Here is an 11,883-nt window from a genome sequence, read left to right as displayed (position 1 = left end):
CTATGGCATCGCTGTGAAAAACCCCTATTTTGAACCTTTATTTTTAAGAGTGTGAGGTTAGGGCTTTACAGAAAAGTTCAATTGGTTAACATTAGTTAATGCATTAGATATGGCGAGCTAACAATGAATAACAAAATAGATTAATACTAATTTATAAACATGCTAGTGTTCATTGTTAATTCATGTTCGTTCAAAATACTTTAATACCCTTTGACATGTCAAATGAGTTTGTTTATGTAGAAATTAACATTAATAACAAATGATGGGTAAGATGAGTTACACTTGTTACATACTATTGTAGTAACAGTAAATTATGCATAATTACAAGTAACTAACCTTAAACCAAACCCTAACATTAACCCTAAGTATGTTAATTAATATTACTCAGTACTCATTTGTATAATTACATTGTAACAATGCCTCCTTAAAATAAAGTGTAATCAAATGCTGTTGTTCATTGTCAGTTCATTACACCTATGTTAATGAATTGAACTGTACAGTGTAGTGTAAGAACATAAACTGCATAGCCTAAGTACAAGGAGTTAACATGGACTGGTAGAGCATGGTTCTAGCAAATGACAAGGTCAAATATTTAAATCCTAGTGATCACACATACTGATAAAATCTTTGAATGCAATGCCGCTTTAGATAGAGTATCTTTCAAATGCTTATGTCTAAACATGGAAATCAACCATTTTCTTGCAAAGCATCATTGTGCACAGTGTGTGCGATTGAGTATGGAAGGGTGCTGTAAGATTGCAAGTAGCACAATACATGGATTTATGGTTGTTAGTGTAGTGGCAAACAATTTTACATCACTGAATAGGAGACAACATTAAATTTCTTCCACATTAGCTAGCGGCAGATTTCCTCCTATTGTTAGAGGGTGTTGATACTGTCAAGGGAGAGGAGGGAGCGAGAGAGAGGGGGAGTGGGAACTGAGAGGGTGGGGAGAGAGACATACTGGTGAGGATACCGGCTGGTTTGGACAGAGAGAGAGAGAGAGAGGGAAGGAAAGAGGGGTGGGGAGTTTCCAGGATTGTTTAAGGCTAGTTTTAAAACTGCCATCCGGAGGAACCCTTTCAGTACCTCTGGAAAGCGAGATGGCCCAGACTGTGCCTCTGCTGCTGCTGGCCGTGCTGAACTCTCTGAGCTGCCACAGTGAAGTGAGGGCCAGGGACCCTGATGTGGAGGAAGAGGAGGCTGTTGGGATTGGAGGAAGAGCAAATCATACGCCTGTCACCTTTGGGATGCCAAATGAACATCCCAGCATCCCAGTGCCTCCAGCTGGCTCAAAAAGAGGGTGAGTCCAATGGGCATTTTTAAAACTAAATATATATTTATAACTATACATAACATTTTGTGTGAATGGACCATAGTCAAAATATTTAATGACGTGAATTATACTAAGGATATTTGTCTGTTCAATAAGATACTGTCTAAAGGTCTTAGGTCATATAACCCTTGTTTTACACTACTAGTCAGGAGTCTGGACATGCCTTTTTTATTATTAATACTATTTACTACATATCAAAAACGTTAAATAAATTAAATGAAAGTAGACATTAGTGACCAAAAAATGGTTATAAATCAACTATCAACTATCCAAATCAAAGTAGCCAAGCGTCACAACTCTAATCATTCTCTGAGCTTATGAGGTGCATCATGGGATGTTTTTCTTCTGATTGGCTGCTTTTCCTTCTCGATCTGGCCCAACTATTCATTTCATTTCATAAAAAAAAAAAAACGAAAATATTTTTTAAATTACAAAATAATGGTAATGCTTGTAGTAAACTGTAATAATTATTTTTTTAAAAAATCATTATGCTTATGAGGTGCATCATGGGATGTTTTTCTTCTGATTGGCTGCTTTTCCTTCTCGATCTGGCCCCAACTATTCATTTCATTTCATAAAAAATAATAATAATTATATTAAAAAAAATTCATTTAAAACTTTGTGTTGTAATTCCTTCATACAAATCTTTTTCTATAAAACTCATTTTAAGCATTTAAGCATAAACCTTTAAGATCACGTGACACAAATTCAAGTCAAGTGTGTCCAAAACTTTGACTGGAATTATATTTTCTCTGGAAGTTTTTTATTTGCTAAACGATCAACACTATAGTATAGTATACAACAGTACAACCCACTGAACAGACTAGACTGTGCATGTATCCCACACAGCCTTGTTTTAATATCATATTATTAAATATGCCATTTACCCTGACTAGAGTACTTTGCATTCTCCCTCTGTTCTGAGAAAGAAAAAGCGAATGAATTTGCCCGAGAGGCTTAATTACAGTAATCTTACAATGAAGATACAAGTCAGTGCTTCAGTGATCTGGGAAGGTATTATGGAATGACTGAGTTCCATTGTGATATCCAATACATACTGATATGGGGGCCTATATGTATAGGAGCCGTAGAAGTTAGCCGTCCACTTCTATAGTCAGCTCAGTCTTAGATGTGTTAGCTGATATTCCAGCCTTGACAACACACACACAGTAGCTCTCTGCTGATTTCTTGAGGATGAGAGGAATTCGACCGGACTGGGCATGCTCACTACAGCTTAACAGCGAGGCAGAGGACAGGTACCCCTACAGCAGTTTTCAAGGGCATTTTCTTTTAGTCTGGACCAGAACAAAAGAATATGAGAACCAGATGTGTCCAGAAAAGACATGGGAGGAGTGCTAATCAAAAGTGTTTAGGTGTTTAAAGAAAAATAAAAGAGAGATAAAAAGAGGGGTGAAGATGAAAGAAAGGTGGACTGATGAAGGATGTTCAGATGTGGGTACATGGAGACAGATTAACGATAAAACCATAAAGCGGGATACAGGGCTTGAATTCAGGCAAACTATGACTGAATCAGTGGCTGAATAGGGGCTGATGTTTTACTGGACAAAGGCTCTATGGTTCAAGGTGGCAATGAAAGGAAACAGGACAGCTCGCTTATATCTAATCTCTTTGTTTCTGAAACTAACACTGAAACGGATGCACAAAGGAAGGTCAGTTAAAAAAGCACAAGTAATGGGCCGTACTGTACATACAAGATGTGTTCTTGCATTTGAAAACACCGAACAGAATGGACACGTTATACAATTTGAGCTGTTTCTACCTTGACAAACCATCTTAAAAAAACACATCCTGGTGCTGAGAAAATGGAGAAAAATCATAGCAGTTAAAATGTTCTTCTAGTGCATATTCATATGGGCCATTCACATGATGCATTGTCCATCTGCACTCTTTTTTTTTTTTTATGTGTGTACATACGCAAACATGCATTTGACAGACATCTTCAACATTTGCAACGCACTTTGGAACAATATTGGAACATCACCTAAAACATTTGCAATAAAACAAAATTGTCGCTTCCTGTGAAACCGGCACAAAATATATGTAATAAAAATGGAAGTTGCTGCAGTCAGGGAAGCCACTGTAGCTCTTTTTCATACATTATAAATGCCTCAGAGCGTACATGCAATAAACGCTGTCATGTTATCCTGCGTTCGGATGCAGATGCCTGGTGTTCTGGGACTGGGAGGTAATAATACCCTACAGTTTTCATCATAGATTTTGTCTCAGTCATTTCAGAATGACCAATCCAACATTTATGGTAGTCCAGTTTTTTTCGGACCTCAGGATCTGCTGAGCCAAAGTCACATTACTTTTTCTTTTTTTTTTGCGCATCAATGGTTTTATTCAGTAAATGTGTTTCCATTGTAGTTTATATGGATGCCTTCTTACGGATAAAAAACTACATCTGCGCATGTTTTTTATGCACATTTTTAGAGCATCTTGCCATTTCCATCCAGCATTTTATTATACGATATCTCAATATTTGCATAAAAATAGGTGGATGGAAACATTGCTAGTGTTAAATTAAAAGGCAGAGCAATGCATCACGTGTCCCATAGAAACACAATACGGATGCAAGAACACATCCCATGTGAACAGTGCCTAAGAAATGCCTCCAAGTCATTTTAGGGGAATAAATTGTGTTTTATAAGCTTTGCTAGAATAAGCTGCATCTTTGGAACAACAGACAGCAGAAAGAAAAAGAACTGACAAGGGAAATCTTATGTCCCTTTATGTCAGCTTATATAATATTCATAATGAGAACAGCACTGTGAACGCCACCTTTTCAAACATGCGTTTCAGTATTCGACAGGATGCAACTCCAGCAATACTTCAAACTAGGTCATTTTTGCAGAATACAATTTGCACACTTTACTGTAGGCTATGTTTACGAAATAATACACAGAAAAACACAGACTTGTCAAAATAAGATTGAGCATGTGTAAACATCGTAATCAATGTGTGCATATCAGATTCTCTCTGATACAACAGAAAGCTAAAAACAAACATAATGAACGTGCCAATAGAACGACATATAAAACCTTTTGCTCAGCGATAATATCTTGCTCCGCGCTTGTTGGGAAGGGTACAACAGGAAAACAACAGGGGCTCAAGAGCATATATCTTCATCAGTCTGTGATTGCATGTAATCTCTGCTCTCAACTTTCACGTTTCATCCTTCCAAACCTCCTCTCTCTGGTCAGAAACTGGTGTTCGTATGTAAATCACCGTGTGGTCACCACAGCCGTACTCTGCACAGAGACTCAGACAGTGAAATCAGTGAACCCCTGTCCCGATGGAGCTCCTGACTGTCAAATCATCACGTGAGTCACCTCATAAACTCAAACAACCTCAGATCTTACATTTCTCAAAACTATGCTTTGCTTTATTGATGATGATGATGATGATGGTGATGATCAGGTATAGGCAGTCCTCACGTCCTGTGTACAAGCAGAAGCAGACAACACTCTCTTCTATGCACTGGAGGTGTTGCCCAGGCTATGGAGGACACAACTGCCTGGAAAAAGGCAACATACAATCTCCAGGAAGAGGTCTGGATACAATCCTTTTTACACAATAAAGCATACGCATATCTAAAATATGTTAGGAGTATGCATGTTGCTCTTCAGCCAATTTAAAAGGAATATCAGTTGAGCTGCCCATCCAGTTTTGGTGACTCATCTGTTGCTTCCTCTTTATCGTTCTTTTCCAGACAAACCTCCAGAGGATGAGAAGCATGCTTCAAAGTCTGAGGTTAATGACAATGACAACTCAGGCAAGTCTGTTGTTTTGGGCAGAACTGGCTTGACCTTTCATAACTTTCCTCTTTCTGCAAGCTTGCTTCTTTAAAACAACCTTTCTGACAAACAGAGGAAATATCTAGCAGGCGCCTGGCTCAGTGAGTGTCCTTCAGCAGGAAAGGAACAATCAGCTGGCACTCGGGATAGCTAGAGATAGAGATAGAGATAGATGGAAGCAGTGCCTTATGCCAACAATCATATTTAAGAAGAATAACAACATCTTAAAGTTGTTTTCCAAATTTCCAAAATGTCCTGCAAGTGAATATTGACACATTGATACTTTACTGAAAACTATTGAAAGTACAGTCTTTGGCAGTTCTTTAAAATCTAAAGTCATTGTGTGTTTATGAGAGTCTCATGTGTGCCAAATACTTAAACCTGGTATCATGAAATAAAAAAGGATTATTCTTAGTAAAAATAATATTTAGTTTCATAATATTCTGTAATATTGGGTCATTAAATGTAACTTTTGGTATTTTAAGCCTGTTAAATGCTTAAGGGCTATAATAACCCCTCTAAACTGAGCATATGCGTGGGCCCAATATTTACCCTCAGACTTACAATGTTGTGGTTAACTTCTTTCCCACATTCTCCCTCCAAACAATTTTTGGTGTGTTTTTCTGTAGAAGTTAAAATGGAAACAGACCTACTGGAAGATGCAAGCTGGTCTGACAAACATCTACAGGAGGCTCCCATTCATGGTTCTTCACCAAACCAGAGCCCTGTTGGTAAGACACGGAATCTGTGCCCAGCAAACCTAAGCACACAGGAAAACATTTAGATTGGCACATTACAGTATATGCATACTGTGAGATTTTACCACCCTAAATTGAATGGCATGACTACATAAACAATGACGTCTTCCTCTAGAGGATATCCTCTCTTTCTTATAAACAAACTCCACCGTGACGTAATCACCCAGAGATGTAGGCAGAAGGAAGGAGATTAAGAAAGAAGGGCAAAAAGTCATCTCTGAACCACATGAGTCATGGAATAGCTGTTTGAAAAGGGGTTTATATATTCTCTGACGTATATCTAGCCAATGAGCTCATATTGTTTAAATGCAATTACAGCCTATAAAGGAACATCCATCAAAAATGCAGAAGTTTATACAGATATTCAGTAACATAATGAGATGTCTTTGTGAAGGAGGCTTGTAAGGAAAGGGTTATTCCTGATGAAAACATCATAAAAGCTCATGTAGAGACCCTCAAATGTCAGGCACATTGATGTACTCTAAGGGCCAATCAATATGCTGATACAGACAAATATACCTTAATTGCATATTTAAAAGGTCACACAAGTAAAAAACAGAGTTATTTCACCATTTTCCCTTGTTAATATCTGAAATATACAGTATTTCTCCAAAATTAGAGGCTTGTTAATGATATTCCAGGTGCCAAAGAACAGATCCCTACCTCTCAGCCTCTGCAATTCCTTGATTCATCAATTCTGCTGTCAATGCATCTGTTAATGTCAACCATGATGAGTCAGCTTCAACCAGTGCTGGAAAGCTTCAATCAAACACTGGAGCATCTGTCCAGTGAGGTGGACACACTGTCTCAGGACTTGCAGCAGTTGCGGATGGAACAGGAACACAGCAGATCCATCAGCAGAGGTGAAGGTCATAGTGGATCTATTGAGCAGAGACTAGAGTACAGTCATCTTCAGGTCGACCAAATGAAAACCCAACTGGACGCACAGAAAGACCAGATGGAGAGGGCCTTTCAGACCCAACAAGAACTGCTGAAACACAACCTAACAAAACTGAAGGAAGAGATGGATGATCAGATCAGTCAGAGTCAGGATGCACAGGTCATTAATTCACTCAGACTCCTTAAGTGACTAGTACTAAATCTTAACACATCGAAACAGTGCATAAATATAGATTTTTTGTGTTATTCCAACAGGTGAATCTCTATTCTCTAACTGAATTGGTTGAGGAGGTGAGACTTGGCCAGAAAAGGCTGGAAGGGGCACTGCAGAGAGAGCGTGCTGAGTTTGTCGATCAAAGTGGAGGCCAGCCAACACAGGCGTCAGGAGTGTGGGAGGCCATCACTCGGCTAGATGAGAAGGCACAAAGTAACTCTGTGCAGCTCAGCAGCTTGTCTGACACTTCAAAAGATTCTGCTAAAAAGATCAATGATCTGCAAAGAGACCTATTGATCCTGGGACAGAGCCTAGGGGAGGTCAAACAACGCACCGAGGTCCACTTTGTGGAGACAGGTCTGGAGGTGGAGGCTACTCGCGTCAGGGTGCTCAACAGCATTGGGGAACTTACAGCTAACGTAAGTGCGCATGAGGGCCTGTTGAGAGAAATAGAGCTTGACCTGGAGAACATCTATCAACTACAAAGAAATGATTCGGTAATTGCAGAGCAGGTCTGTAGCTGCAAATCGATGGGAAGTTCACTAGCTAGGTTGGAGCTGGAGGTGGCTAACGTGACACGTTTAACAAGACAGAACCGACTTGCACTTGAGGAGGCAAATCTAGATAGGAATCAGGCCACTCAAATGGAGGATCTTCATCAGGGCCTGCTGAATATGAAGGAATCATTGGCATTTGAGCAGAGCAGAAGTAGGAGTCTTCATGACAGTATTTCCCAGCTACAGGCTTCACTCCTTGACAGTCAGCAGGAGATACAAGGCCTGAGAGAGCGGGACGAGGACAAGTCGGCTGAAATTCGAGGCCTATCAGCCACCTTCTCTTCCCTCCTGAATGATGCTGTACGCCACTCTGAAGTCCTGGAAGTGCTACTCGGAGAAGAGGTCTTGGAATTCACGCGCTGGTCACATAGCCAAAAGAAAGAGCTCAGTATCCCAGATCTTTTACAGAGAATGCATGTGATGCAGCAAAAGATTGAGACACATGATAGGAGTCTGAATTCTATTCAGAGAAAGCATCCTGATGGAGATGGGATGAATAGCGATGACCCGGTAGCATACTCAGAGGGGACCGCCACAAAGAACCAGGTGAAGGGCACTGAAAGTTACCAGTCCTCATTAGACCCTTTGACTGGAGAGGAGGATGTGGATTACTCCGTCAGTGACTTCTGGAGTTTAGGAAAAGAGGTGGAGCAATTAGCAGGTAGAATAACCATGTTGGAAGAGCGCTGTGGCAACTGTACTGAGCCCCCTGGTGGCTCTGTTGTGGAACTGCAGGCAGATATAGCATACCTACGTCAGAGCCTAGAAGATCATTTGAGAATGTTTCAAAAACTATTCAGTAATACAGAAGAACTAGCCAGCTCGACCAGAAGCCTGAACCTATATGAAGTTTGGAGGCTGGTGAGAAAGAAAGATGAAAAGAAAAGGAGGGGGCACAAAAAGCAAGAAGACCAGGAGAAAAGAGAAGAAAAGTCTTCCAGTGAGCGGCGCAAAAGATACAGCGAAACAGGTAAGAGATCTCATTAATACAGTTTTTTCCCCATTTTCCAATAGTTTTAAACATGAATGAGGAAGATATTTGATACTGAAAGGCCTATATAGTGTACACACAACAACACTGCCTCTAAATGGACAACACTAAAACTACATCATGACAAAGCAGTTTTTCTGTATCATTTTACCAAAACAAATCATCAAAATAACTTTATCTCTTCAGAACATGCTTGGTTACCACATCCCCCCGTGGTGTTCATCACAAGCCTGGACTACAGAATAGGGCCAAATGGGGAGCTTGCATCAAAAAATGTTGCTGTGAACTACGGTGGTACTTTTAATCCTACATCAGGGGTGTTCCAGGCCCCTGAGACGGGACTCTATCTCTTTTTAGTGACCTTAGACTTTGAGAGAGGCCTTTCATTGGCTGTACTGAAGCGCAGTGGAGTTACAGTGGCCTCCCTCAGACAGGAACAAGGGGAAAAGAGGGGACCAGTGAGCCGAGCCTCTCTGCTGGAGCTTCGGCGAGGGGAGGCGGTTACATTAGAATTGATGCATGGATCATTACGGAAAGCGCAGCCTGGGGATAACAAACTGTCTGGACTATTGCTCTTCATTACAGAGCACAAGGACATGCTGTGAAAAGAACTGGGTGAGCGACAAAGGCATGGGAGGATACATTCAAGTCTGACGCACTGTGCGTCACTGCCAGACATGCTTTAATTTGCATGCATGCCATGCATTCTCTTCTTGAAGGTGCAAAAATACTTGTTTAAATGTTATGTTTTGTAATTGGTTCTGGAATGTTACTGAGACAACAGGGAAGAAATAAGGGGAAGAAAGCATATATACCAGAACAATTTAGATACCACCAGACCTTCTGTTGGTCTTCAAAATGTGGAGGATCTAATAATAAGGCATAGTATGGAAACCAGTTACTATGAGGCGATATGAATAAACAAAAGGTACCAATAGTGAGGGTAATTCTGTACATCCAACAATGCATGCATTCAAATGATCACATTCAATGCAAATGTCAATCAAGAAGAAGGAGGCATGACTGTGTACTAAAATAAGGTATTTTACTTAAAAATTGATACATTGGACTAATTCTGTGTACAGAACAGCTTTTCTTGGTAAACATAAGGCATCTCTCTTAAAACCAGATACTGTGCACAATACAGTTAAAAAAAGGTTCATATTATTCAGGCCATTTTACATATTTCCTTACACATTAAACAATTAGGACAAAAATATTGTGTCATTTATCTAGACAGATAAGCTTAAATCAGTTCAAATGTTATTTTACAGGTTAACTTGCTTGATTGTAATGGACAGAATAGGCTTGAGCACAAAACTGCAGCCCAAACAATGAGAAAAGACACGCATAAGCAATGTGAGATCTGAATCTGCAATGCAAAAGTTTTTGTACTAGTCTCTCTCCTTCCCTGTACCTTTGTAGAAATGCAGAAGTGGAATTTCACAGACAGCTATAAATCACTGGCATAAATACACCCACATGATATAACCGGATCTTCAAGAAATGGCTAACTTGTTTTCGAGGAAAAAGGACCCTGGTTTTGAAGTTGAACCTGAATTCCCCACAAGTGCTAATAATGCATTGCGTGATTCAAATTTTTTGACTAAGCTCTTTTGCACACAAAAAAATGTGTTCACATAATCTCATCAGTTATGGGGGAAAAAATATGTTCATGTATATGAAAGTCCTGTCCTGACTTTTGAGTAAATTATAGATAAAGGTCTAGTTTTACACATTAGAACAATGACAAATGATAATTCACACCCACACTTTCATAGGAAGTCATTAAATGTAGAATTTCATTTTAAAGTCATAAATTTACTATTACTAGTATTTGTAAGGTTGAGCTGCTCAGTAAAAACATTGAGAATGTCATTTGCAAGAACAGTGTTAATAGTCCTGCAAGTATCTTACCACAATAATTCATACTATATGACATGACATGAATAAATAGCACATGCATTTGCATTATTCAATCACATTAGACATTTATGAGTCGTATGATTTCCAAGCGTCACAACATTAGATTCAAGGCAAAACAGTTCAAATGAGGCATTGAAAACAGCAATCCAATCTGACACTGAAAAAATTCAGATGTGATATACTGAGGTTGACTTGAAGGCTATAGGATAAAACAAAACAACGGTTATGAGGCATTCAGGAGCAGTAGGCATCCATTTGCACCGACACGTCTGCGATGAGGCAGATCAGATCTGCCATTCTGGGTGATTGAAAGTCACCACATCTTTTAGATGAATAGATTTTTTTATGGCTGCAGTGTTGGCAATATTTGACAGGTGGTACTTCAATTCTTCATGCCAGAGCTGGAGTTATGATCACATTACTCATTATACCTGAACCTTCTATTTCTAACAACAAATCAATTCCATCGCTAACCCCCAGTTTTGTATTTGAACATCTAATGGACAGATTCTCAGAAAGGAAAGCAGTTGAAGGAATAATTCTTCAAAAAGGCTATTAATTAAAATATTAATATGTAGTTAACGGGACATTTTCTTTTATACATATATATGACAATATGGGTCATTTGAATTAAATAGGGCATGTTCTCTGACGTTTCGGTGGCCACAACTGCACATGTTCCAAATGTAGAGTGACCATTTAGACACTAGCCATACTAGAGCACATCCCAAGCATATGGCTGGTTCGGTCCAAATATCACCCCAAATATGTCCACCTCTCAAGTCAGTCAATAACAAAGCCTCAAGCCTTCTCCCAAATGGCTCCATTACTGTGCTCCCATGGCAAATGGTGCCACCTTGTCACTCCTCCATACAGATGTATTACACAGCTTTCACAGAAAGCACCATATGCTCTTCAATTCTCTCCCAATATATAAGAGTGCCTGAAGAAGGAAAAATGGTGGCGATGGGGATGGTTTGAGTAGTGATGCCTGTTGAACAGTTGTCCTTACTGTCCTTACTTCCTCGTGGATGCGTTATGGCACATACTGTCCAGCAGAGGGTGCTACATGACATTAAGAGCATAACTGCAACAGGACGAGGAATTACAGCCAGACAGGGAGGCAAATGTTCTGCTCAGCAGCGCTTCCACAGGTCCGTCTAGGAACTGAGGCAATAGTTCATAAAGTGAGCATAAATATCTCCATGATATATCTCAGACTGGCATATGGAGGGAAAACTGATCATATTTTGATATCCTGTGATTCAACCATTTTGGCAAGTGTTTTCTTGACTCGAAGAGCAGTGAGGCGAGAGGATGGGTTGTGGGCCCAGCACTCAGACATAAGCTTTAGCATGGCCCGTAAGCACTGTGTGGAGATGG

General features: G+C 39.8%; 2 protein-coding genes across 3 annotated transcripts in view; one reads left to right on the top strand and one right to left on the bottom strand.

Moving 5' to 3' along the window:
* The first annotated feature begins 985 nt into the window (after positions 1–985).
* On the top strand, positions 986–10,557 carry mmrn2b (multimerin 2b). Of its 2 annotated transcripts, none has more exons than XM_081392304.1 (8): positions 986–1,303; positions 4,561–4,680; positions 4,778–4,908; positions 5,070–5,132; positions 5,784–5,885; positions 6,554–6,972; positions 7,068–8,553; positions 8,761–10,557. In XM_081392304.1, exons 1-8 carry the CDS (start codon positions 1,104–1,106, stop codon positions 9,177–9,179), a joined length of 2,940 nt encoding a protein of 979 aa, XP_081248430.1. In that variant the 5' UTR covers positions 986–1,103; the 3' UTR covers positions 9,180–10,557. The 2 variants fall into 2 exon arrangements, with proteins under 2 accessions (XP_081248430.1, XP_081248429.1); XM_081392303.1 differs by having other exon boundaries at positions 994–1,303; positions 4,784–4,908.
* bmpr1ab (bone morphogenetic protein receptor, type IAb) overlaps positions 9,600–11,883 on the bottom strand; it is a 36,617-nt gene continuing 34,333 nt past the window's right edge. The window contains exon 13 of the mRNA XM_081392316.1: positions 9,600–11,869. Coding sequence (XP_081248442.1) covers positions 11,744–11,869 — 126 coding nt within the window. The 3' untranslated portion in view covers positions 9,600–11,743. The remainder of the gene's footprint in view (positions 11,870–11,883) is intronic.

The sequence above is a fragment of the Scardinius erythrophthalmus genome (genome assembly GCF_964197995.2).
Source record: "Scardinius erythrophthalmus genome assembly, chromosome: 18".
Taxonomy (NCBI): Eukaryota; Metazoa; Chordata; class Actinopteri; order Cypriniformes; family Leuciscidae; genus Scardinius; species Scardinius erythrophthalmus.
Note: the sequence above shows the minus strand (reverse complement) of the source record. Positions and strands in the feature narration are given on the sequence as shown.

Coding starts and splice junctions, on each gene's coding strand:
- mmrn2b (XM_081392304.1), top strand. CDS start 1,104: ATGGCCCAGACTGTGCCTCTGCTGCTGCTGGCCGTGCTGAACTCTCTG. Junction 4,909..5,069: donor CATACAATCTCCAGGAAGAG/GTCTGGATACAA, acceptor GTTCTTTTCCAG/ACAAACCTCCAGAGGATGAG. Junction 6,973..7,067: donor GTCAGAGTCAGGATGCACAG/GTCATTAATTCA, acceptor TTATTCCAACAG/GTGAATCTCTATTCTCTAAC.